The sequence below is a fragment of the Mustelus asterias genome, unplaced genomic scaffold (assembly GCF_964213995.1).
Source record: "Mustelus asterias unplaced genomic scaffold, sMusAst1.hap1.1 HAP1_SCAFFOLD_196, whole genome shotgun sequence".
NCBI lineage: Eukaryota > Metazoa > Chordata > Chondrichthyes > Carcharhiniformes > Triakidae > Mustelus > Mustelus asterias.
In genome coordinates, this window is record NW_027590189.1 from 66,834 (window position 1) to 91,901 (window position 25,068).

The following is a 25,068-nucleotide window of genomic DNA, read 5'->3' on the forward strand; positions in this document are numbered from 1 at the left end:
TCTGAATTTCTATCCTGTCCTGACACTGATGACTTTTGTAACCTCATTTTACAGGATATTGAAAGAGGAATCACAGGCCGAAATCTCAAACGTCACGTCTAGATCTGACAGAGTCATATTCCTTGGAAGCTGAATATCATCGGACTTTGAATCTAGAAGGAGAAATGGTTGTCCAGTCTGTCGATTTGAAAAGATTTCAAACATCAGTGTGACTGGAAAAGCACCAACACACTGCCACACTCGAGTGAGAGTGTTCCAGCGCACGGACTAAAGGGCTTTAACCAGTTACACAGCCTGAATAAATATCACACCATTCACAGCGGGTAGAGACTGTACCCGTGTTCTGTGTGTCGACGAGGCTTCAACTGATTGTCCACCCAAGACAGAGGCAAGGACACCTGCACCATGGAGAAACCATGGAAATGTGGGGACTGTGGGAAGAGATACAGATACCCAACTGAGCTGGAAGCTCATCGGCGCAGCCACACTGGGGAGAGACCATTCACGTGCTTTCAGTGTGGGAAGGGATTCACTCAGTCATTCAACCTGCAGACACACCAGCGAGTTCACACTGGGGAGAAGCCGTTCACATGTTCTCAGTGTGGGGAGGGATTCAGTCATTTATCCAGCCTGTGGAGGCACCAGCAAGCTCACACTGGGGAGAGGCCATTCATCTGCTCTCAGTGTGGGAAAGGATTCGCTTGTTCATCCAACCTGCGGGCACATGAGCGCATTCATACTGGGAAGAGGCCATTCACCTGCCCTCAGTGTGGGAAGGGATTCACTCAGTCAGCCCACATGCAGACACACTACCAAGTTCACACAGGGGAGAGGCCATTCACCTGCTCTCACTGTGGGAAGGGATTCACTCGGTCATCCCACCTGCAGATACACCAGCGAATTCACACTGGGGAGAGACCGTTCACCTGCTCTCAGTGTGAGAAGGGATTCACTCAGTCATCCCACCTGCAGACACACCAGCGAGTTCACACTGGAGAGAGGCCCTTCACCTGCTCTGTGTGTGAGAAGAGATTCAGTCTTTCATCCCACCTGCTGAGACACCAGCGAGTTCACGAGTGATTCCAGTGGTTGGATTCTGCTGTTATTGTTTCTGCTCTCAATTACATCCAGGACTGCATTTTGTTCATTCTCACAGTTGGTCAATGGGGAGGGTCGGAGGGTTTCTTTCTGCGGGACTGGTCGGTCTCACAACTTTGCCTCCAGTGGGCTGATGCTCTTTGAGTCTTGTTGCGAATACCTGGTTTCAAATTTCACAAGGATCACAGAGTGACCGGGTGTGAGGAAGTTCAGAGATATTTAGTCAGCATTTCTGTTTGAAACCCCCCAAATTCCCATCCAATTTCCTTTGTAATTGTTTATTGTCTCCACTTCCTCCACCCTCGTAGGCAGCGAGTTCCAGGTCATTACCATTCGCTGCATCAAAATATTCTTCCTCACATCCCCCACTGCATCTCTGACTCAAATCCTTAAATCTGTGCCCCCCTCGTCCTTGTCCCTTCAGCTAATGGGAACAGCTTTTCTTTGTCCGCCTTATCTAAACCTGTTAGAATCTTGTCCACCTCTATCAAATCTACCCTCAACCTCCTTTGCTCCAAGAGGAACAACCCCAGCCTGACATTGACAATAAAGAACAAACTAACAGAATATGTTAATACCTGAAATCAAATGGGGTTGTTGAATTTTTGTTTTAAAGATATTGTGAATATATTGTCCTGGACAATAAAGGAATTGGAATAACTCAGCTTGGGAGTGGTTGAATGGAATATATCAATCTGGAACCCACCAACAGTGAGTGAAAGTCTGGAATGTGTAGCTGGAAATCCCTCCCTATGGGCGTACTTACACCTCAGGCATTGTAACAGTTCAGGAAGGCAGTGTTGGGGTTGACCACGGCCGAGGCAGCTACATACAGCCACATATTCTGTTATAATTGAAGGACTGCAGATTGAATGTGAGGCATTGTGGGACTGGACTATCTTGACCACATTCCTGTGACTGCTCAGTTTCTGCAATCATGAACCATTAAAGCTGCTTAGCAGGGCCCCAACAGAGGACCTGGTGAGAATATTTACTCAGAACGAGTGAGAATTAAACTGGGGCGGCACAGTGGTACAGTGGTTAGCACTGCTGCCTCACAGCTCCAGGGACCCGGGTTCGATTCCCAGCTTGGGTCATTGTCTGTGTGGAGTTTGCACATTCTCCCCTTGTCTGTGTAGGTTTCCTCCGGGTGCTCCAGTTTCCTCCCACAGTCCAAAGAAGTGCGGGTGAGGTGGATTGGCCATGCTAAATTGCCCCTTAGTGTCAGGGGGACTAGCTAGGGTAAATGCATGGGGTTATGGGGATAGGGTCGGTGGGATTGTGTTTGGTGCAGACTTGATGGGCTGAATGGCCTCCTTCTGCACTGTAGAGATTCTATGAGATTATTGTAGGACCGGCTGGTGTTCAGCAGCTGAGAAACCTAGAATCTGTAAAAATGGGGTCTGACTAATCAACAAACGGGGGTAGGTAGCTGACTAAGAAGTTAAGAAGCGTTCTCAGGCATGTTTAAATTATTTTATCATAAATTTGTGATAAGAACTGTGAGGGACTTGTGACCTGATAGTCGGTGAAGTGACGGTATACTCCAAGTAGCACTGGACTGAAAAGCAGGCCTCTGAGAGTAGATTCTAATGGTTATAATCCGACCCAAGCATGGCCAGTGACAAATCAGAGCTCAAGTGGGGACTGGACAGGTCTCTTACCTGCCATTTGGAAACTAAGAACAAGAAACTTATCGATTAAAATGATTAGAGAATAGAGCCAATCTTTCGAGTCAGGATGACACTTCAGAAGCACTCTTATAAAGGGTCATCCAGAATCGAAACATTGGCTCTATTCTCTCTCCACAGATACTGTCAGACCTGCTGAGATTTTCCAGCATTTTCTGTTGTTGTTTCAGATTCCAGCATCCGCAGTATTTAACTTTTATGATAAAATGATTAGTTCTGATTGGAATCCCCACGACCCTCCCGCAAAACAGAGGGAGTGGTGGCAAAGGAAGAAACAGGATAAGGATGATAAAGTCTGGGTTCTGATTCTCCGAGCCCAAATCTCCTCTGCACTCTTTCCAGTGCTGCCACATCCTTCTTGTAGTGAGGTGACCAGAACTGCACACAATATTCCAAATGTGGTCTCACCAAGGTCCTGTACAGTTGCAGCATAACCCCACGGCTCTTAAACTCCAACCCCCTGTTAATAAAAGCTAACACACTATCGGCCTTCTTCACAACTCTATCCACTTGAGTGGCAACCTTTAGAGATCTGTGGATATGGACCCCAAGATCTCTCTGTTCCTCCACAGTCTTCAGAACCCTACCTTTGACCCTGTAATCCACATTTAAATTAGTCCTACCAAAATGAATCACCTCACATTTATCAGGGTTAAACTCCATTTGCCATTTTTCAGCCCAGCTTTGCATCCTATCTATGTCTCTTTGCAGCCTACAACAGCTGTCCACCTCATCCACTACTCCACCAATCTTGGTGTCATCAGCAAATTTACTGATCCACCCTTCAGCCCCCTCCTCTAAGTCATTAATAAAAATCACAAAGACCAGAGGACCAAGCACTGATCCCTGTGGCACTCCGCTAGCAACCTGCCTCCAATCCGAAAATTTTCCATCCACCACCACCCTCTGTCTTCGATCAGACAGCCAGTTACCAATCCAATCGGCCAACTTTCCCTCTATCCCACACCTCCTCACTTTCATCATAAGCCGACCATGGGGGACCTTATCAAACGCCTTACTAAAATCCATGTATATGACATCAACTGCCCTACCTTCATCAACACACTGAGTTACCTCCTCAAAAAATTCTATCAAATTTGTGAGGCACGACTTGCCCTTCACGAATCCGTGCTGACTATCCCGGATTAATCCGCATCTTTCTAAATGGTCGTAAATCCCATCTCTAAGGACCTTTTCCATCAATTTACCAACCACTGAAGTAAGACTAACCAGTCTATAATTACCAGGGTCATTTCTATTCCCTTTCTTAAACAGAGGAACAACATTCACCATTCTCCAGTCCTCTGGCACCATCCCCGTGGACAGCGAGGACCCAAAGATCAAAGCCAAAGGCTCTGCAATCTCATCCCTTGCCTCCCAAAGAATCCTAGGATACATTTCATCAGGCCCAGGGGACTTATCGACCTTCAGTTTATTCAAAACTGCCAGGACATCCTCCCTCCGAACATCTATTTCCTCCAGCCTATTAGCCTGTAACACCTTCTCTTCCTCAAAAACATGGCCCCTCTCCTTGGTGAACACTGAAGAAAAGTATTCATTCATCACCTCGCCTATCTCTACTGATTCCATACACAAGTTCCCACTACTGTCCTTGACCGGCCCTAACCTCACCCTGGTCATTCTTTTATTCCTCACATAAGAGTAAAAAGCCTTGGGGTTTTCCTTGATCTGACTCGCCAAGGACTTCTCGTGTCCCCTCCTAGCTCTCCTCAGCCCCTTTTTCAGCTCATTCCTTGCTAACTTGTAACCTTCAATCGAGCCATCTGAACCTTGTTTCCTCATCCCTACATAAGCTTCCCTCTTCCTTTTCACAAGACATTCCACCTCTTTTGTGAACCATGGTTCCCTCACTCGGCCATTTCCTCCCTGCCTGACAGGGACATACCTATCAAGGACATCCAGTATTTGTTCCTTGAAAAAGTTCCACTTTTCATTAGTTCCTTTCTCTGACAGTTTCTGTTCCCAACTTATGCCCCCTAATTCTTGCCGAATCGCATCATAATTACCTCTCCCCCAATTGTAAACCTTGCCCTGCCGTACGGCCCTATCCCTCTCCATTGCAATAACAAAAGACACCGAATTGTGGTCACTATCTCCAAAGTGCTCTCCCACAACCAAATCTAACACTTGGCCCGGTTCATTTCCCAGTACCAAATCCAATGTGGCCTCACCTCTTGTCGGCCTATCCACATATTGTGTCAGGAAACCCTCCTGCACACACTGCACAAAAACTGCCCCATCCGAACTATTTGACCTACAAAGGTTCCAATCAATATTTGGAAAGTTAAAGTCCCCCATGACAACTACCCTGTGACCCCCACACATATCCATAATCTGCTTAGCAATTTCTTCCTCCACATCTCTATTACTATTTGGGGGCCTATAGTAAACTCCTAACAACGTGACCGCTCCTTTCCTATTTCTAACCTCAGCCCATATAACCTCAGTGTGCAGATCCCCCTCGAAGTGCCTTTCCGCAGCCGTTAAACTATCCTTGATTAACAATGCCACTCCTCCACCTCTTTTACCAGCTTCCCTAGACTTAGTGAAACATCTATACCCCAGAACATCCAACAACCATTCCTGTCCTTGTTCTACCCACGTCTCCGTAATGGCCACAACATTGTAGTCCCAAGTACCAATCCACGCCCCAAGTTCATCTACCTTGTTCCGGATGCTCCTTGCATTGAAGTAGACACACTTCAACCCACCTTCCTGTCTACCGGTACCCACCCTTGACCCTGATACCTTCCCCAATACCTCATCACCCTCACTGACTTCTGGACTACAACTCCTTTTCCCACTCCCCTGACTAATTACTTTAAACCCCCCTGAAGAGCCGTAACAAATTTCCCTCCTAGGATATTGGTGCCCCTCTGGTTCAGGTGCACCCCGTCCTGTTTGTACAGGTCCCACCTTCCCCAGAATGTGTTCCAATTATCCACGTATCTGAAACCCTCCCTCCTACACCATCCCTGCAACCACATGTTTAACTGCACTCTCTCCCTGTTCCTCAACTCGCTATCACGTGGCACCGGCAACGTACCAGAGATGACCACATGTTTTGTCTTGGCTCTCAGCTTCCAGCCCAGCTCCAGAAATTCCTGCTTTAAATCCCCGTCCCTTCTCTTACCTATGTCATTGGTACCAATGTGTACCACGACTTGTGACTGTTTCCCCTCCCCCTTCAGAATCCGGAAAACACGGTCTGAGACGTCACGGACCTTGGCATCCGGTAGGCAACATACCATCGGTGAGTCTCTTTTGCTGCCACAGAACCTCCTATCTATCCCTCTAACTAACGAGTCCCCAATAACTATTGCCCTCCCGCTCTGCCCCTTACCCTCCCGAGCCACAGAGACGGACACAGTGCTGGAGATCCTCTCACTGCGGCTCACCACTGGTATGTCATCCCCCTCAACCGTATCCAAAGCGGAATACTTGTTGCTAAGGGGAACGAGCACCGGGGATCCCTGCACAGACTGCTTCCTCACAGCCCCTCTCACCGTCACCCATCTGTTTTCATTCCTCGGAGTAACTGTATTCCTAAAGCTTCTGTCTATGGCCACCTCTGCATCCCTAATGATCTTAAGTTCATCCAACTCCAGCTCCAGTTCCCTAACACGATTTTGGAGGAGCTGCAGATGGGTGCACTTCCCACAGGTGTAATCAGCAGGGACACTGTCGTCATCCCTCACCTCAAACATAGTGCAAGAGGAACATAGCACTGCCTGCACACCCATCCCCTCTAGATACCTTGCCAGTACCAGGTAGAAACAGCAAAAATGAATTAAACTCACCCCTGCTCGCCCTTTCTGCCTAAGCCCTGTGAGCCAAAGCCTTATAGCTCACACTCTGCTTCCCACACAAGCCCTGTGAGCCAAAGCCTTATAGCTCGCACTCTGCTTCCCACTCACTCCACTGCCCGCTCCCGACGCTGCCCGCTGTATACTGCAGCCTACCTTTTATACTTCGCGCGCTTAACAAACCCTTCCCAGACTCCTTAGCAGCCCACTTCCAGTTTTCACTTTAAACTTAAAATACTACTGCAAAAGTAAAGGCCAAAAAAAACACACACCAGCTGACTAATTAAATAAATAAACAATTCAATTAATCTCTCACCAGCACTGCTGCCTCCAATCACTCCCTCTCAGCTTTCGACATTTTTAAAGTATAAAAAAGTGGTCTTGAGAAGGCAATTTGGTCGAGAAAGGTGGAGGGAGAGATGTTTACAGAGAAGTGTCGAGAGCTGTTGGTTTTACAAGTTATCCACGTTTTTGGAGCGGTCACTTCATGTCCTGGTGTGAGAGGGATGGAGAGAAGTCAGTTCAATTGTTAAAAGTTAAACTTTCTCTATTAACTGTTAATCGACACTCTGTTTTTTTTTATCTTTCTGACTTGTTAAATTTTTAATGATTAATAAAGTTTCTGAATTCACCATTTAAAGTATTCTTTCTTGCCATATGATTAAGTCACTGGAACCTGGTGTGATTTACTATTAGGGAGGTTATTGTAAACAAGGCGGCACGGTAGCACAGTGGTTAGCACTGCTGCTTCACAGCTCCCGGGTTCGATTCCTGGCTCGGGTCACTGTCTGTGTGGAGTTTGCACATTCTCCTCGTGTCTGCGTGGGTTTCCTCCGGGTGCTCCGGTTTCCTCCCACAGTCCAAAGATGTGCGGGTTAGGTTGATTGGCCAGGTTAAAAAATTGCCCCTTAGAGTCCTGGGATGTGTAGGTTAGAGGGATTAGCGGGTAAAATATGTGGGGGTAGGGCCTGGGTGGGATTGTGGTCGGTGCAGACACGATGGGCCGAATGGCCTCCTTCTGCACTGTAGGGTTTCTATGATTCTTTCTAAGAGAACCCCCATAAATCTTAGTTCAAATAAATCAAAGTTCTGACAAATGGAATGTTATCCTTTATTATTCCAGACAAATGTGAGGTAATACATTTTGGAAGGTCTAATACAGATAGGAAATATACAGTAAATGGCAGAACCCTTAAGAATATTGATAGGCAAAGGGATCTCGGTGTACAGGTACACAGTTCACTGAAAGTGGCAATGCAGGTGGAGAAGGTAGTCAAGAAGGCAGATGGCATGCTTGCCTTCATCGGCCAGGGTATTGAATTTAAAAATTGGCAAGTCATGTTGCAGCTTTATAGAACTTAGGCCGCACTTGGAATATAGTGTTCAATTCTGGTCGCCATACCACCAGAAGGATATGGAGGCTTTGGAGAGGGTACAGAAAGGATTTACCAGGATGTTGCCTGGTATGGAGGGCATTAGCTATGAGGAGAGGTTGGAGCAACTTGGTTTGTTCTCACTGGAGCGACGGAGGTTGAGGGGAGACCTGATAGAAATCTACAAGATTATGAGGGCATGGACAGAGCGGATAGTCAGAAGCTTTTTCCCAGGGTGGAAGAGTCAGTTACTAGAGGGCATAGGTTTAAAGTGCGAGGTGGAAGATTTAAAGGAGATGTACAAGGCAGATTTTTTAGAGAGAGAGTAGTGGGTGCCTGGAACGCGTTGTCGGGGGAGGTAGTGGAAGCGGATATGGTAGTGACTTTTAAGGGGCGTCTTGACAAGGACATGAATAGGATGGGAATAGAGGGATATGGTCTCCGGAAGGGTAGGGGCTTTTAGTTAAGTCAGGCAGCACGGTTGGTGCAGGCTTGGAGGGCCGAAGGGCCTGTTCCTGTGCTGTAATTTCCTTTGTTCTTTGTTCTATTACGAGAGAAATTGAACAGAGAAGTAAAGATGTTCTGTTTCAGTTATACAGGGCGTTGCTGAGACTGCATCTTGAATACTGGGTGCAGCTTTGTCTCCTGTTTAAGAAATGATACAAATGCATTGAAAGTGGTTCAGAGGAGGTTTAATAGATTGCTTCCCAATTCTTGACCTTCACAGGATAAATTTTGTCCGAATTTCCTTGTCTTCACCTCTGACAAAGAGTAATCCTGACTCAAAATGTTGTCTCTATTCTCTCTTTACAAATGCTGTCAGACTTGCTGAGATTGTCCAGCATTTTCTGTTTTTGTTTCAGATTCCAACAACAGCAGAATTTTGCCTTTATACTAATTCTTGTTGGATAAGGGCATCAAAAGTATTGGGTATAACACGAGAACGCAACACAAACAGATCAGCCATGATCTAAATAAATGGTGGAGCCGACTCAAAGGGCCAAATGGCCGACTTCTGCTCCAATGTCGAATGTTGGTCACAAATTCCTGAAAGATTGTGAAACAAGACTGGAAGATTCGCCTTGCTTGTGTTAGTGGGAAAATGTCCAGGAGAACCATCACTGTGAAGGACAGTTCTGGGATTAAAGGTTGCCAGACTGGAAAAGGAAAACAATGGAAATAAACCCTTGGGGAGTAAAGAATCACTTTGGGCTGGTTTTTGGAGAAAGAGTGTCAACATTCCAAGGCAGGGTAAAATATATCCATTGAGTGGATATTTAATGGTGTTAAGAGTAAAAGGGCAAAGTTTAATTTTACAGTTTAAGGGCTATGTTCCCTATAAAAAAGTGTTTAATCATTGTTGCTTCCAGTTTGTTGGAATAAACATCAGAAAACTTGAAGTTTTGTCGTGTGATTCTTTAATTTGTTTACTGGGTTTAGAATTCATTTTTAAAAAATTGTTGATCATCATCAGAGATCCTAACAGTTCATTTAAAGCCACACGTTTCGACGTCCCATTTGAGCCTGGGACACCTTTCTGTCTCTGTTGCTCGTGTCAATGACAGCCAGGCGACGGAGCTGAGGGCTGAGTTTAGCTGAGAATAACGAGGCCTGCGCCCCAGTTGGGAAACTGCCATGGAAGTCGCACTAATAGAGGGACAAGGAGGTACTGGAGGACTGAGTGGGAAATGGGCCTCCAACCAATTGTTATATCTGTCACTCAGAGCTAAAGAGAAACCTGTCTCTTTAAATACAGATACAGGGAAGAGGCTGCAATGAAATCTGTCCCTTTTACCCTGCACAAGCAGCAGGCTGAGATTGAGAGGCTGCAGGAGTCCATTCAGCCCATTGTGCCCCTGCTATCTCTTTGGAAGGACTCTCTGGTTCATCCTACCACTCTGATCTGTCCCCACAGCCCTGCAAATTCTTCCCTTTCAAGTCTTTACCCTTTGGAAAGATTCTATTGAATCTGCTTTCAGGCAGATCAGAACAACTCGCTGCGTCAAAAAATAAAATAAAATCTCATCTCCCCCTCTGGCTCCTTTGCCAATTACCTTCGAGGGACTCACTTTCTGTTAAAGAGCCTGCCAACCCCTCTCACCCACTTTCCCTAAAGTGCATCAATCTCATCAGGAAAAGTCCAGCAAAATCAAATATTTTTACTGATAAAAGTTTATTCATGAAACAGAACATGGTTAAAACAAACAGAAAATGACTTGAGGATCAAAGGCAACCAGAGTCAAAGGATGTTCACAATGTTCTGGACACAAATGGTTTCTCTTTAATTCATCTGTAGCCTGTTCCCTGCCCTCTTTGTGGTAAAGGCAGAATTCTCTGGATAGTAAATTTAAAAAGAAGTTTACTGAATGAAAAAGTTTTACTCAACAACTTTAAGATATTGACTTTTACAACTTCATGCGGGTGATCAATCCGTAGAAGCATAACCCTCTCTGGCTCCTTCTTTCACAGGAATTATTGTGGAATTCAGTCTCGGGAGTCTGGCTCCTTCTCTGACAGTAATTTCCTTGGAACTCAGCCTCGGGAGTTTTCAGTATTTGGCTCCCAAGGAAGACCTTTAGAACCTCTACTTTTATCCACAAAGTGACGATTACCTCACGTCAGATTTGGGCCTGTTGTATCATGACAATTGGTCAATTTGACCACTAGATTAATTTAACTGGATCCTCAATTACTGACACCATCACCTCTTATTATCTTAGACAGGAATTCAATAGAACTGGTTCATACTATCCCTTTATCTGATTCTGTACAATCCCCTTATTCTCACAGTTTCAAATGTTGAGGCTAATCAGAGCTTGAAGGTCTCTCTCGCCAGTACATTTATCCTCATTGCACATTCTTTACATACACAGCAATTAAACTTTTACAGCAAATAAAACTCAATCTTTTACTATGACTACTGATTCATTGATTAACTATAACTCAATTAAGGCTCATTAATTTCTCATCTGTTAATGACTGGTAGCTAATAAATAGCTACCAGATGGGGCAGATGTTTGAGGGCAAATCAACATCTGGCGTGTGGGAGGCTTTCAAGTGTAAGTTGATAGGGATTCAGGACCGGCACATTCCTGTAAGGGTGAAGGATAAGTATGGCAAGTTTTGGGAACCTTGGATAATGAGAGATATTGTGAGCCTCGTCAAAGAGAAAAACGAAACATTTGTCAAAGCTAGGAGGCTGGGAACACACGAAGCAAGTGTGGAATACAAGGAAGGTAGAAAGAAACTTAAGCAAGGAGAATGGAGGGCCAAAAGGGGTCACGAAAAAGCATTGGCCAGCAGGATTAAGGAAAATCCCAAGGCTTTTTATACATATATAAAGAGCAAGAGGGTAGCCAGGGAGAGGGTTGGCCCACTCCAGGACAAGGGAGGGAATCTATGCGCGGAGCCAGAGGAAATGGGGAGATATTAAATGAGTACTTTGCGTCAGTATTCACCAAAGAGGACTTGGTGGTGGATGAGTCTGGGAAAGGATGTGTAGATAGTTTGAGTCATGTTGAGATCAAAAAGGAGGTGGTATTGGGGTTCTTGAGAAACATTAAGGTAGACAAGTCCCCAGGCCCTGATGGGATATACCCCAGAATACTGAGAGAGGCAAGGGAGGAAATTGCTGGGGTCTTGAGAGAGATCTTTGTATCCTCACTGGCTACAGGGGAGGAACACACGAAGCAAGTGTGGAATACAAGGAAAGTAGAAAGAAACTTAAGCAAGGAGTAAGGAGGGCTAAGAGTGGTCACGAAAAATCATTGGCCAGCAGGATTAAGGAAAATCCCAAGGCTTTTTATACATATATAAAGAACAAGAGGGTAGCCAGGGAGAGGGTCGGCCCACTCAAGGATAGGGGAGGGAATCTATGTGTGGAGCCAGAGGAACCTGGTGTTGTTAAACTTCTTACTGTGTTTACCCTAGTCCAACGCCGGCATCTCCACATCATACAGGGGAGGTCCCAGAGGATTGGAGAATAGCCAATGTTGTTCCTTTGTTTAAGAAGGGTAGCAAGAATAATCCAGGTAATTACAGGCCGGTGAGCCTTACATCAGTGATAGGGAAATTATTGGAGAGAATTCTTCGAGACAGGATTTATTCCCACTTGGAAATAAGTGGATGTATTAGTGAGAGGCAACATGGCTTTGTGAAGGGGAGGTTGTGTCTCACGGACTTGGTCGAGTTTTTCGAGGAAGTGACGAAGACGATTGATAAGGGTAGAGCAGTGGATGTTGTCCACATGGACTTAGACAAGGTCCCTCATGTCAGACTGGTGCAGAAGGAGAAGTCGCATGGGATCAGAGGTGAGTTGGCAAGGTGGATACAGAACTGGCTCGGTCAAAGAAGACAGAGGGTAGCAGTGGAAGGGTGCATTTCTGAATGGAGGGCTGTGACAAGTGGCATTCCTCAGGGATCAGTGCTGGGACCTTGCTGTTTGTTATATATATATATAAATGATTTGGAGGAAAATGTAACTGGTTTGATTAGGAAGTTTGCGGACGACACAAAGGTTGGTGGATTTGCGGATAGTGATGAGGACCATCAGAGGATACAGCAGGATATAGATTGGTTGGAATCTTGGGCGGAGTGATGGCAGATGGAGTTTAATCTGGACAAATGTGAGGTAATGCATTTTGGAAGGTCTAATACAGATAGGAAATATACAGTAAATGGCAAAACCCTTAGGAGTATTGATCGGCAAAGGGATCTGGGTGTACAAGTACACAGGTCACTGAAAGTGGCAATGCAGGCGGAGAAGGTAGTCAAGAAGGCATACGGCATGCTTGCCTTCATTGGCTGGGGCATTGAGTTTAAAAATTGGCAAGTCATGTTGCAGCTTTAGAGAAGCTTAGTTAGGCCACACTTGGAATATAGTGTTCAATTCCAGTCGCCACACTATCAGAAGGATGTGGAGGCTTTGGAGAGGGCACAGAAAATATTTACCCGGATGTTGCCTGGTATGGAGGGCATTAGCTATGCGGAGAGGTTGGAGAAACTTGGTTTGTTCTCACTGGAATGAGGGAGGTTGAGGGGGCGACCTGATAGAAGTCTACAAGATTATGAGAGGCATGGACAGAGTGGATAGTCAGAAGCTGTTTCCCAGGGTGGAAGCGTCAATTATTAGGGGGCACAGGTTTAAGGTGTGAGGGGCAAGGTTTAAAGGAGATGTACGAGGCAGATTTTTTACACAGAGAGCAGTGGGTTCCTGGAACTCGTTGCCTGGGGGGTAGTGGAAGCGGATACGGTAGTGACTTTTAAGGGACATCTTGACAAATACATGAATAGGATGGGAATAGAGGGAAATGGTCCCCGGAAGGGTAGGGGGTTTTAATTTAGTCCGGCAGCAGGCTTGGAGGGCTAAAGGGCCTGTCCCTGTGCTGTAACTTTCTTTGTTCTTTGTTCTAAATACAGTAATATTTAATGAACACATTTGGTTCATACAATGTGGTTGACTCTCAACTGCCCTCTGAACAAGGGCATCTAGGGATGGGCAATAAATGTTGGCCAGCCAGTGACGCCCATGTCCCACAACTGAATAAGGTTAATACAAGATATCCTGGTTCGAAAAGACACTTGCTGCAAGCCAATAGCTTTCCTTCTTACTTGAACTGAGCAATCAACCTTATTCTTGAGCCAGATTTGACAGAATATAATGTCCTCCAACTGATCAAATTCATAGAAGAAATTCTTAGTTCAGACAATTCCTGCCAGCTATGCAGCTTCCACAAGCATGTAGGTGAATCCAACATTAATTTTTAAAATAAAGCTCCAGTCACATGTTAGAATTTAACATGGTTGAAGTTCTCGGGTTGAAGTTCTGAACTGGAAAAAGGCCAAATTTGATGAAATGAGAAGGGATCTGGGAAGTGTGGATTGGCACAGGCTGTTCTCTGGTAAGGATGTAAATGGAAAGTGGGAGGCCTTCAAAGGAGAAATTTTGAGAGTGCAGAGTTTGTATGTTCCTGTCAGGATTAAAGGCAAAGTAAATAGGAATAAGGAACCTTGGTTCTCGAGGGAGATTGTAACACTGATTAAGAGGAAGAGAGAGTTGTATGAAATGTACAGGCAGCAAGGAACACATCAGATGCTCGAGGAGTATAAAAAGTGCAAGAAGCTACTTAAGAGGGAAATCAGGAGGGCTAAAAGAAGACATGAGGTTGCTTTGGCAGACAGAGTGAAGGAAAATCCAAAGAGCTTCTATAGGTATGTTAGGAGCAAAAGGATAGTGAGGGATAAAATTGGTCCTCTTGAAGACCAGAGTGGTACACTGTGTATGGAACCAAAAGAGATGGGGGAGATACTAAACGGTTTTTTTGCATCTGTATTTACTGAGGAAACGGGCATGGAGTCTACGGAAATAGGGCAAACTGGTAGGGAGGCCATGGAACCTTTACAGATTAAAGGGGAGGAGGTGCTCGCTGTCTTGAGGCAAATCAGAGTGGATAAATCCCCAGGACCGGACAGGGTATTCCCACGGACCTTGAGGGAAGCTAGTGTTGAACTTGCAGGGGCCCTGGCAGACATATTTAAAATGTCAGTATTCACGGGGGAGGTGCCGGATGATTGGAGGGTGGCTCATGTTGTTCCGTTGTTTAAAAAAGGTTCCAAAAGAAATCCGGGAAATTATCGGCCAGTAGGTTTGACGTCGGTGGTGGGCAAGTTATTGGAAGGTGTGATAAGGGATAGGATCTACAAATATTTGGATAGACAGGGACTTATTAGGGAGAGTCAACATGGCTTTGTGCGTGGTAGGTCATGTTTGACGAATTTATTAGAGTTTTTCGAGGAGGTTACCAGGAAAGTGGATGAAGGGAAGGCGGTGGATGTTGTCTACCTGGATTTCAGCAAGGCCTTTGACAAGGTCCCTCATGGGAGGTTAGTTAGGAAGGTTCAGTCGCTGGGTATACATGGGGAGGTAGTAAATTGGATAAGACACTGGCTCAATGGAAGAAGCCAGAGAGTGGTTGTGGAGGATTGCTTCTCTGAGTGGAGGCCTGTGACTAGTGGTGTGCCGCAGGGATCGGTGTTGGGTCCATTGTTGTTTGTCATCTATATCAATGATCTGGATGATAATGTGGTCAATTGGATCAGCAAGTTTGCTGATGATACAAAGATTGGAGGTGTAGTGGGCAGTGAGGAAGGTTTTCAAAGCTTGCAGAGGGATTTGGACCAACTAGAAAAATGGGCTGAAAATGGCAAATGGAATTTAACGCAGACAAGTGTGAGATATTGCACTTTGGAAGGACAAACCAAAGAAGAACGTACAGGGTAAATGGTAGGACTCTGAAGAGTGCAGTTGAACAGAGGGATCTGGGAATACAGGTACAGAGTTCCCTAAAAGTGACGTCACAGGTGGATAGGGTCGTAAAGAGTGCCTTTGGTACATTGGCCTTTATAAATTGGAGTATCGAGTATAAAAGTTGGAGTGTTATGGTAAGGTTATATAAGGCATTGGTGAGGCCGAATTTGGAGTATTGTGTACAGTTTTGGTCACCTAGTTACAGGAAGGATGTAAATAAGGTTGAAAGAGTGCAGAGAAGGTTCACAAGGATGTTGCCGGGACTTGAGAAGCTGAGTTACAGGGAGAGATTGAATAGGTTGGGACTTTATTCCCTGGAGCGTAGAAGATTGAGGGGAGATTTGATAGAGGTGTATAAGATTTTGATGGGTATAGACAGAGTGAATGCAAGCAGGCTTTTTCCGCTGAGGCTCGGGGAGAAAAAAACCAGAGGGCATGGGTTAAGGGTGAAAGGAGAAAAGTTTAAAGGGAATATTAGGGGGGGCTTCTTCACGCAGAGAGTGGTGGGAGTGTGGAATGAGCTGCCGGATAAAGTGGTAAATGCGGGGTCACTTTTAACATTTAAGAAAAACTTGGACGGGTTCATGGTTGAGAGGGGTGTGGAGGGATATGGTCCAAGTGCAGGTCAGTGGGACTAGGCATAAAATGGTTCGGCACAGACAAGAAGGGCCAAAAGGCCTGTTTCTGAGCTGTAATTTTCTATGGTTCTGTGGCCTCCCTGACCTTGTTGCTGAGAATGTTTGAAGAGGCAGCAGGGGCACAATGGGTCACACCGCCTCCTTTTGTGCTCTCTGCTCCTCGTTTGCATTTGAAGTGGTAAATATCTGGAACTCACTTCCTACGAGCGGCTGAAGCAGAGATAATGGAATGTTTCCAAAAGGAAATTGGATGGGAGCTTCAGGGAAATAAATCCGCAGGGACACGGAGAGAGAACAGGGCAACAGTTTGATCTACAGAGAGCCAGCATGGACTCAATGGGCTGAATGGCCCCATTCCCAATCCTAATGCCTGTCTGATCTAAAGAGAGAAATTTCAGCTGTTCAAGTCTCTCGAACTCACTGAAGTCCCTCATCCCCAGGGCCATTCTTGTAAATCTCCTCTGCACCCTCTCTCAGGACTTCACATCTTTCCTAAAGTGTGGGGCCCATATACAGGGTTCCATTCTCGAGGAATAGAATTGAACAGGTTCTGTTCAACTTGTTTAGAATCAGGGTTCGGCTACACTGGGAGCATTGTCAACATTTGTGATCTCCATTTAGAAAAAGGAAATAGAGGCACTGGAGAAGCGGCAACAAAGATTCACAAGAATAATCCCAGAACTGAGAGCATTTAACCTTCAGGAAAGGCTGGGGCTGATTTTCTCTAGAGAAGAGAAGACTGAAGGGTGACCTGATGGAAGTCTTTAAGATTATGAAGGGGTTCAATAATCCAACAGGGAGTTCAGTGAGAAACCTCTTTACCAGCGAGTGGTGAGAATGTGGAACTCACTACCACAGCGAGTGGTTGAGGTGAACAGCATGAATACATTGAAGGGGAAGCTCGATACATACATGAGGGAGAGAGGAATAGAAGGATATGCTGATGGGGAGATGAAGAGGGGTGGGTGGAGGCTCATGTGGAGCATAAATACTGACACAGACCAATTGGGCCGACTGGCCTGGCCCTGTGCTGTAGACTCAATGGAACAGAGACAAATGTATTTATTTTAGATCTACATGTAGTGGTAGGAAAAACATTATTTACTCTCCAGGATAAAATAAATGTTCTTCATCAGTTTGTGTGGGTCATTTCAGTGGAAATGTGCTCTCCCAGGCTCAAAGAGCATCAGCTCACTGGAAGTAAAGTTGTGAGACCGGCCAGTCCAGCAGAAAGAAACCCTCCGACCCTCCCACTTCACCTACTGTCAGAATGAACATGGTTCAGTCCTGGATGTGATTAACAGCAGCAATAACAGCAGAATCCAACCCCAGTCATCACTTGTGAACTCGCTGGTGTCTCCGCAGGAGGGATGAACTGGTGAATTTCTTCCCACACACAGCAGCTGTGATTGGACCAGTGGATCATCAGTTCCTGAGAGCTTTTGAAACCATTCCCACAGTCAGAGCATTTAAAGGGTCTCTCCTGGGTGTGAGGGACATTGTGCATCAGCAGCTGGGGTATCGAGTGAATCCTTTCGCACACACAGAGCAGGTGAATGGTCTCTCCCAGTGTGAACTCGCTGGTGTCTCCTCAGTGTGCATGTCCTTCCAAACCTCTTTGTGCAGTGAGAGCAGCTGAACGGTCTCTCCCCAGTGTGAATGCGCTGGTGGTCTATCAGATGCTCAGAAATTTTGAAGCCACTCCCACAGTCGGAGCATTTAAAGGGTCTTTCCTGGGAGTGAGTGACTTTGTGTCTCTGCAGGCTGGATAACCGTGTGAATCTGTTCCCACACTCGGAGCAGGTGAACGGTCTCTCCCCGCTGTGAACTTGCTGGTGAGTCAGCAGGGTGGATGACAGAGTGAATCCCTTCCCACACTCGGTGCAGGTAAATGGTCTCTCCTCGGTGTGAAGACGCTGGTGTGTCAGCAGGGTGAATGACTGACTGAATCCCTTCCCACACACAGAGCAGATGAACGGTCTCTCCCTGGTGTGAACTCGCTGGTGTCTCTGCAGTGTGGATGACCTCTTAAACCTCTTTGTGCAGAGAGAGCAGCTGAACGGTCTGTCCTCAGTGTGAATGCGCTGGTGGGACACCAGTTCCCCAGAAATTTTGAATTCACTCCCACAGTCCGAGCATTTAAAGGGCCTCTCACTGGTGTGAGTGACTTTATGACTCAGCAGGTTGGGTAAATTAGTGAATCCCTTCCCACACACCAAGCAGGTGAATGGCCTCTCTCCGGTGTGAACTCGCTGGTGTGTCAGCAGGGCAGATAACTGCGTGAATCCCTTCCCACAGTCAGAGCAAGTGAATGGTCTCTCCCCGGAGTGAACTCGCTGGTGGTTCCGCAGGTTTGATGATGATCTAAATCTCATTGTGCAGAGAGAGCAGCTGAACGGTCTGTCCTCAGTGTGAATGCGCTGGTGGGACATCAGATCCCGAGAACTTTTGAAGCAACTCTCACAGTCAGAGCATTTAAAGGGTCTCTCATTGGTGTGAGTGACTTTGTGCGTCAGCAGGGCGGATGACCGAAAGAATCCCTTCCCACACACATTGCAGGTGAATGGTCTCTCCCCAGTGTGAATTCGTTGGTGTGCCCGCAGTTCGGAGGACCGAGAGAATCCCTTCCCACACATGGAGCAGCTGAACGGTCTCTCCCCGGTGTGAACTCGCTGATGTCTCCGCAGTGTGGATGACCATTTAAATTTCATTGTGCAGTGAGAGCAGCTGAACAGTCTCTCCTCACTGTGAATGCGCTGGTGGGACACCAGTTCTCCAGAGCTTTTGAATCCGCTCCCACAGTCAGAGCATTTAAAGGGTCTCTCATTGGTGTGAGTGAGATTGTGACTCAGCAGGTGGGAGAACTTAATGTATCCCTTCCCACACACTGAGCAAGTGAAGGGTCTCTCCCGAGTGTGACTGCGTTGATGAATTTCCAAATCACAGGGCAACATGAATCCTTGTCCACAATCGTCACATTTCCACAGTTTCTCCATGATGCGGGTGTCCTTGTGACTCTCCAGGTTTGATGATCAGTTGAATCCTTGTCCACACAGAACACGTGTACGATCTCTCTTCACTGTAAATGGTGCAATGTTGTTTCAGCCTGTGTAACCGGTTAAAGCTCTTTCCACTATCAGTGGACTGGAACACTCTCACTCAGGTGTGTTCCAGTCACACTGATGTTTAAAATCTCCTTAAGCAAACAGATCAGACAAACATTGCTTTTCTAGATTCAAAGGTCGATGATATTCAGGTCCCAATAAATCGAATGGCTCTGTCAAATCTTGATGTGATGTTTAGTTTGAAATTTCTGTCTATAAATCCTCACCTCCTGATATCTATGAAAGGAATTTACAACAGACATCATTGTCAGTACAGGATAGAAATTCAGAACAGACAATTCTAGTTTCTATGGAACATTCTTTCCTCTCTCATTCTCCAAAATCTGTCAATCTCCATCCCACACACTCTCCCTCAATTCTCACTGCGCTCTCCTGAGTATACAACCTCCCAAGTCTATTGAAGGTGCTGATTCAGACTGATTAACGGATCCATGCTGACCACTTTCTATATTGGACACAGAGATCTGAAAATCTACGTGTAACGACCGGCCTACACGCTAGAAATTAAAATCTGTGCCATATGCGGGACCGGATAACTGGATTGGGAGAAAGGGAAGGATGTGGGGAAGAATTTTATTTTGGTGCAGAAAGGTCATTACCTGGAACCCGCTGCCTCAGAGGGTTGTGGAAGTGCAAATGATCCATGATTAATCTTCAAGCTGACAGCCACGTTAAAGTTTTACATTTGGCCATAAATGATGTGTGTAATGCACTGTATTACCTGGTTACAGATACATGAAGAATGTGAGGAGGATTTTTATTTAGGCAGCGAGTGGTGACCTGGAAGTTAAAAATTCAACAAGTCCCCAATTTCCCCCAGAATGCAAAAGAAACGCAAAAGCGGAGCAAAGCAAGTGTTTTACTCACAGATGTTGGCCTCTTTTAGGTCAAAAGGAGCTCACAAACTATTTTTCAAATTGACATTGAGCCAGCCAGGAGTCGAACCTGGAATCTTCTGATCCGTAGTCAGACGCGTTATCCATTGCGCCACTGACCCACACTCTCACAGATGTTGGAGAGCCAGGAGGAAGTTTGAGTCTGTGTCTGAAGCTCAATCTTCATTCAGAGAGAGAGCAGCAGCAGCTTTGCTGGGCAGGAATGAGCAGCTGAACAAGCTCATTGTCCACTTCCGCATTCAGACAATCATAGAATCATAGAAACCCTACAGTGCAGAAGGAGGCCATTTGGCCCATCGAGTCTGCACCGACCACAATCCCACCCAGGCCCTACCCCCACACATTTTACCCACTAATCCCTCAAACCTACACATCTCAGGACTCTAAGGGGCAATTTTTAACCTGGCCAATCAACCTAACCCGCACATCTTTGGACTGTGGGAGGAAACCGGAGCACCCGGAGGAAACCCACGCAGACACGAGGAGAATGTGCAAACTCCACACAGACAGTGACCCGAGCTGGGAATCGAACCCAGGACCCTGGAGCTGTGAAGCAGCAGTGCTAACCACTGTGCTACCGTGCCGCCCATATGGGGGAGCTCTGATTGGCTGGAGGACCAGAGTCCTTCCGGTCCTCCAGAGTTCCCATTGGTCAACATCTCAGGGGTGGGCACTCCACCGCACATGCGCAGCTTCCTCTCTCCCTTGGACATGCGCAGCCCCGGGGCATGGGGGAGTGGGCAGATTCAATCTTCCTCCTGTCTCCAACAGTGTTGTGTGTGTGTAGCAGCACTGAATTTGCTGCTGCAAATCATCAACATTTCTTTGCATGTGAAAGCACTGGTTGAAAGAACTGAGCAGTTTTCTCTCCCTTGAGTATTGGTGGTTCAGTGGTAGAATTCTCGCCTGCCCCGCGGGAGGCCTGGGTTCGTATTCCTGGCCAATGCAAAGCCTTAAAAGAGGCCAACATCTGTGAGTGAAACACTTTCTTTTCCTCCCCTTTCCATTTCTTTTCTCATTCTGGGGGAAATTGGGAACTTGCAGCAACTGAAGGGAAAGGAAGTGAATCCAGTCGGTATGTTCCACACATTGTTAGCCCAGTAATTTCGACAAATATCTGTCTGGCAGCCTGCAGGGAGATTTTCAGCTCCCTGTGTCCAGGAGAGGAAGCAGTGAGCATGGATCTGTCAATCAGCCTCAATCAGCACCTTCAGGAGAATTGGGAGGGTGAATATTAGAGACAGCAGAGTGAGAGTGGAGGGAGACTGTGTGGAATGGAGATTTACAGCTTTTCGGGAATGAGAGAGGAAAGAATGTTCCATAGAAACTAGAATTGTCTGTTCTGAATTTCTATCCTGCACTGACATTGATGAATTTTCCAAACTCGTTTACAGGATATGAGAAGGTGAGGATTGACAGACAGAGGATTGAAACAAACGTCACATCAGCATCTGACACCCTCACTCAATTCATCGGACCTGAATATTATCGGCCTTTGAATCTCGAAGGAGAAATGTTTCTCTGTTCTGTCTGCGTCAACAGGCCTTTAATATCAATGTGACTGGAAAAGCACCAAGGCACAGATACACCCGAGTGAGAGTGTTCCAGTGAACTGAGTGTGGAAAGAGCTTTAACCAGTTACACAGCCTGAAAGTACATCGCAGCATTCACAGCGGGGAGAGATTGTACCCCCACGTTCTGTGTGAGATTTAACTGATTGTTTAACCTGGAGAGTCACAAGGACACCCGCACCATGGAGAAACCGTGGAAATGTGGGGACTGTGGGAAGAGATACAGAGCCCCCTGTAAACTGGAAATTCATCGACGCAGTCACACCGGGGAGAGGCCATTCATCTGCTCTGTGTGTGGGAAAGGATTTACGCAGTTATCTAACCTGTCAAAACACAAAGTCACTCACAGCCAGGAGAGACCCTTTAAATGCTCTGACTGTGGGAGTGGTTTCAAAAGCTCTCGGGAACTGATTATCCACCAGCGCATTCACACTGGGGAGAGACCATTCAGCTGCTCTCACTGCGCAAAGAAATTTAGAGCATCATCCCACCTGCGGATACACCAGCGAGTTCACACTGGGGAGAGACCGTTCACCTGCTCTGTGTGTGGGAAGGGATTCACTCAGTCATCCAGCCTGCAGAACCACAATCTCACTCACACCAATGAGAGACCGTTTAAATGCTCTGACTGTGGGCGTGATTTCAAAAGCTCTCGGGAACTGATGATTCACCAGCGCACTCACACTGGGGAGAGACCGTTCAGCTGCTCTCACTGCTCAAAGAGATTTAGAACATCATCCCACCTGCGGATACACCAGCGAGTTCACACTGGGGAGAGACCATTCACTTGCTGTGTGTGTGGGAAGGGATTCACTCAGTCATCCAGCCTGCGGGCACACCAGCAAGTTCACAAGTGATGACAGGTTGGATTCTGCTGTTATTCCTGCCATTAATCACATCCAGGACTGAACCATGTTTATTCTTATAGTTGGGGAAGTGGAAGGGTAGGAGAGATTCTTTCTGCTGGACTAGCCGATCGCACGACTTTGCTTCCAGTGGGCTAATGCTCTTTGAGCCTGGGAGAGCACATTGCCACTGAAATGATCCACAAAAGCTGATGAAGGACATTTATTTTATCCTGGATAGTAAATAGTGTTTTTCCCCCCACTACAGGTAGATCTGAAATAAATACAGAAAGGACTGGAAAAACGCAGCAGGTCTGGCAGCATCTGTGGAGAGAGAAACAGAGTTAACATTTCACACTACTGGATTGGGAATCAATCTAGTAAACCTCCTCTGCTTCCATGGTATTTATAAAATGGGACAGCACGGCAGCACAGTGGTTAGCACTGCTGCATCATAACACCAGGGACCCAGGTTCAATTCCAGCCTGGGTCACTGTCTGTGTGGAGTTTGCACGTTCTCCCCATGTCAGTGTGGGTTTCATCCGGGTGCTCCGGTTTCCTCCCACAGTCCAGATGTGCAGGTTAGGTTGATTGGCTATGCTAAATTGACCCTTGTGTGAGGGGGATTAGCAGGGTAAATGTGTGGGGTTATGGGAATAGGGCCTGGGTGGGATGCTGTTTGGTACAGACTCGATGGGCAGAACGGCCTCTGTCTGTACTGCAGGGATCCTACGATCCTTTGTTTAATTGGAGACAAAGCTGCACCCAGTGTTCAAGATGCAGTTTCAGCAACGCCCTGTATAACTGAAGCAGAACATCTTTACTTCAATGTTCAATTTCTCTCGTAATAAAGGATAGCATTCCATTTGTGAGAATGGTGATTTATTTGAACTAAGACTTATGAGATTCTCTTGTTTACAATAACTCCATAACTGTAAATCACACCAGGTTCCAGTGACTTAACCATGTGGCTCGAAAGAATACTTTAAATGGTGAATTCAGGAAGTTTATTAACCATTAAAAATGTAACAAGTCAGAAAGATAAAAAAGGAAAGTATCGATTAACAGTAAAAGGAGAAAGCTCAGCTTTAACAATTGAATGTATGAACTTATGAAATGTTATGGGGAGAAGCAGGAACTAGGGATGAGGAGCATATCAGCCATGATCGAATGATTCGATGGGCCGAATGGCCTAATTCTGCTCCAAGATCTTATGAACAGATTTCTCTCTATCCTTTTCAGACCAGGACATGAAGTGATGGCTCCGAAAACATGGATAACTTGTAAAATCAACAGCTCCCAACACCTCTCTGTAGGGCACAGTGGTTTGCACTGCTGCCTCACAGCGCCAGGGACCTGGGTTCGACTCCCGGCTTGGGTCACAGTATGCAAATTCTCCCCGTGTCTGCGTGGGTTTCCTTCGGGTGCTCCGGTTTCCTCCCACAGTCCGAAAGACATGCTGGTTTTCAGAGTAACTTCAATGCAGTGTTAATGTAAGCCGACTTGTGACACTAATAAATGAAGTTCGTGGGAAAATCCCCCAGTCACCGCACTCTGGCATCTGTTCGGGTACACTGAGGGAGAATTTAGCATGGCCAATGCACCTAACCAGCACATCTTTCGGACTGTGGGAGGAAACCAGAGCACCCGGAAGAAAACCAGGCAGACACGGGAACAACGTGCAAACTCCACAGAGTCACCCAAGCCGGGAATCAAACCCAGGTCCCTGGCGCTGTGAGGCAGCAGAGCTAACCAGTGTGCCACCAGGCCATCCTAACAAGTCTTGTTATCTGTTTTTTCTATTCTGTTGGCTTCAGAAGGGAACATTTTATAATTCTCACAGCATTTTAACCATTCTTTATATCTTTATAATTCTAAACGTTATAAACTTTTGTGTTCAAATTTACATTTCCAGCCTAACATCTGTATTAATGAATCATTTATTCTTTAATTGTCTCTCAATTCAGGCTGTCTATTTAACTAATCTCCTGCTTTACAATTGTGGGAACTTCAGTCACAAATAAGGTAGTCAAATGCATTGTTAAAAGCAGGATGTTCTTTATATAAATAAATAACAAAGTTTAAAAATCATTGGCAAACAAAAGGAAACAGGAGCATTGGAACCAGCCTGGACTTGCAGACTGAAACCCCGCCCAAAGCCTGCACGTGCTCAGAAGGGAGAGAGGTTGTGAAGAACACTCTGTAACACTTCTCCTCCCCTTAAATTTCAATCCCCCATCAGGACAGAAATACAACAAAGTAATGTCTTTAACAATACAGAAGTCTGTCAGGAGCTTGGTGGTTGCATTGCGACCTGTACAATACCACTGGTAAATCTTGTAATGGTGTTTCTGGAATGGGAGGTGAAGAGGTAGTTTGAGAATCTGTACATGAACATTCCTCTTCCACTCCCACAGCAGAGTCAACTGGCAAAGCTGGAACCATTTCCCGGTGAACATCCACAGCAGCATGACCCTCTGCCATGTTCTCAGTAATGGTTGCTGACTCTGAAACTGTTCCTGACTCGGGGTCACACCGCAAGCGAATATGATACTGGACCACTTTGGTTTAAAATTATTCCCGGTAACCACCTTTGGTTACTCCCAAAGTTTCTGATGTAAACCTGATCACCCGGTTTGAACTGCCTCTCTTTGGCGTGGCAGTCGTGTCCCTCCTTCTGCTTCTCTTGTCTCCTGCT

The 25,068-nt window shown here is 46.2% G+C and overlaps 2 protein-coding genes and 1 non-coding gene across 3 annotated transcripts in view; 2 read left to right on the top strand and 1 right to left on the bottom strand.

Moving 5' to 3' along the window:
• LOC144485511 (uncharacterized) overlaps nt 1-25,068 on the top strand; it is a 77,080-nt gene that overhangs the window by 15,637 nt on the left and 36,375 nt on the right. The window lies entirely within an intron of this gene.
• On the top strand, nt 170-22,382 carry LOC144485498 (uncharacterized). The gene is made up of 2 exons (XM_078203643.1): nt 170-1,068; nt 21,717-22,382. Exons 1-2 carry the CDS (start codon nt 406-408, stop codon nt 22,380-22,382), a joined length of 1,329 nt encoding a protein of 442 aa, XP_078059769.1. The 5' UTR covers nt 170-405.
• On the bottom strand, nt 19,983-20,055 carry trnar-acg (transfer RNA arginine (anticodon ACG)). The gene has a single exon. It is a non-coding gene; the product is annotated as a tRNA-Arg (tRNA).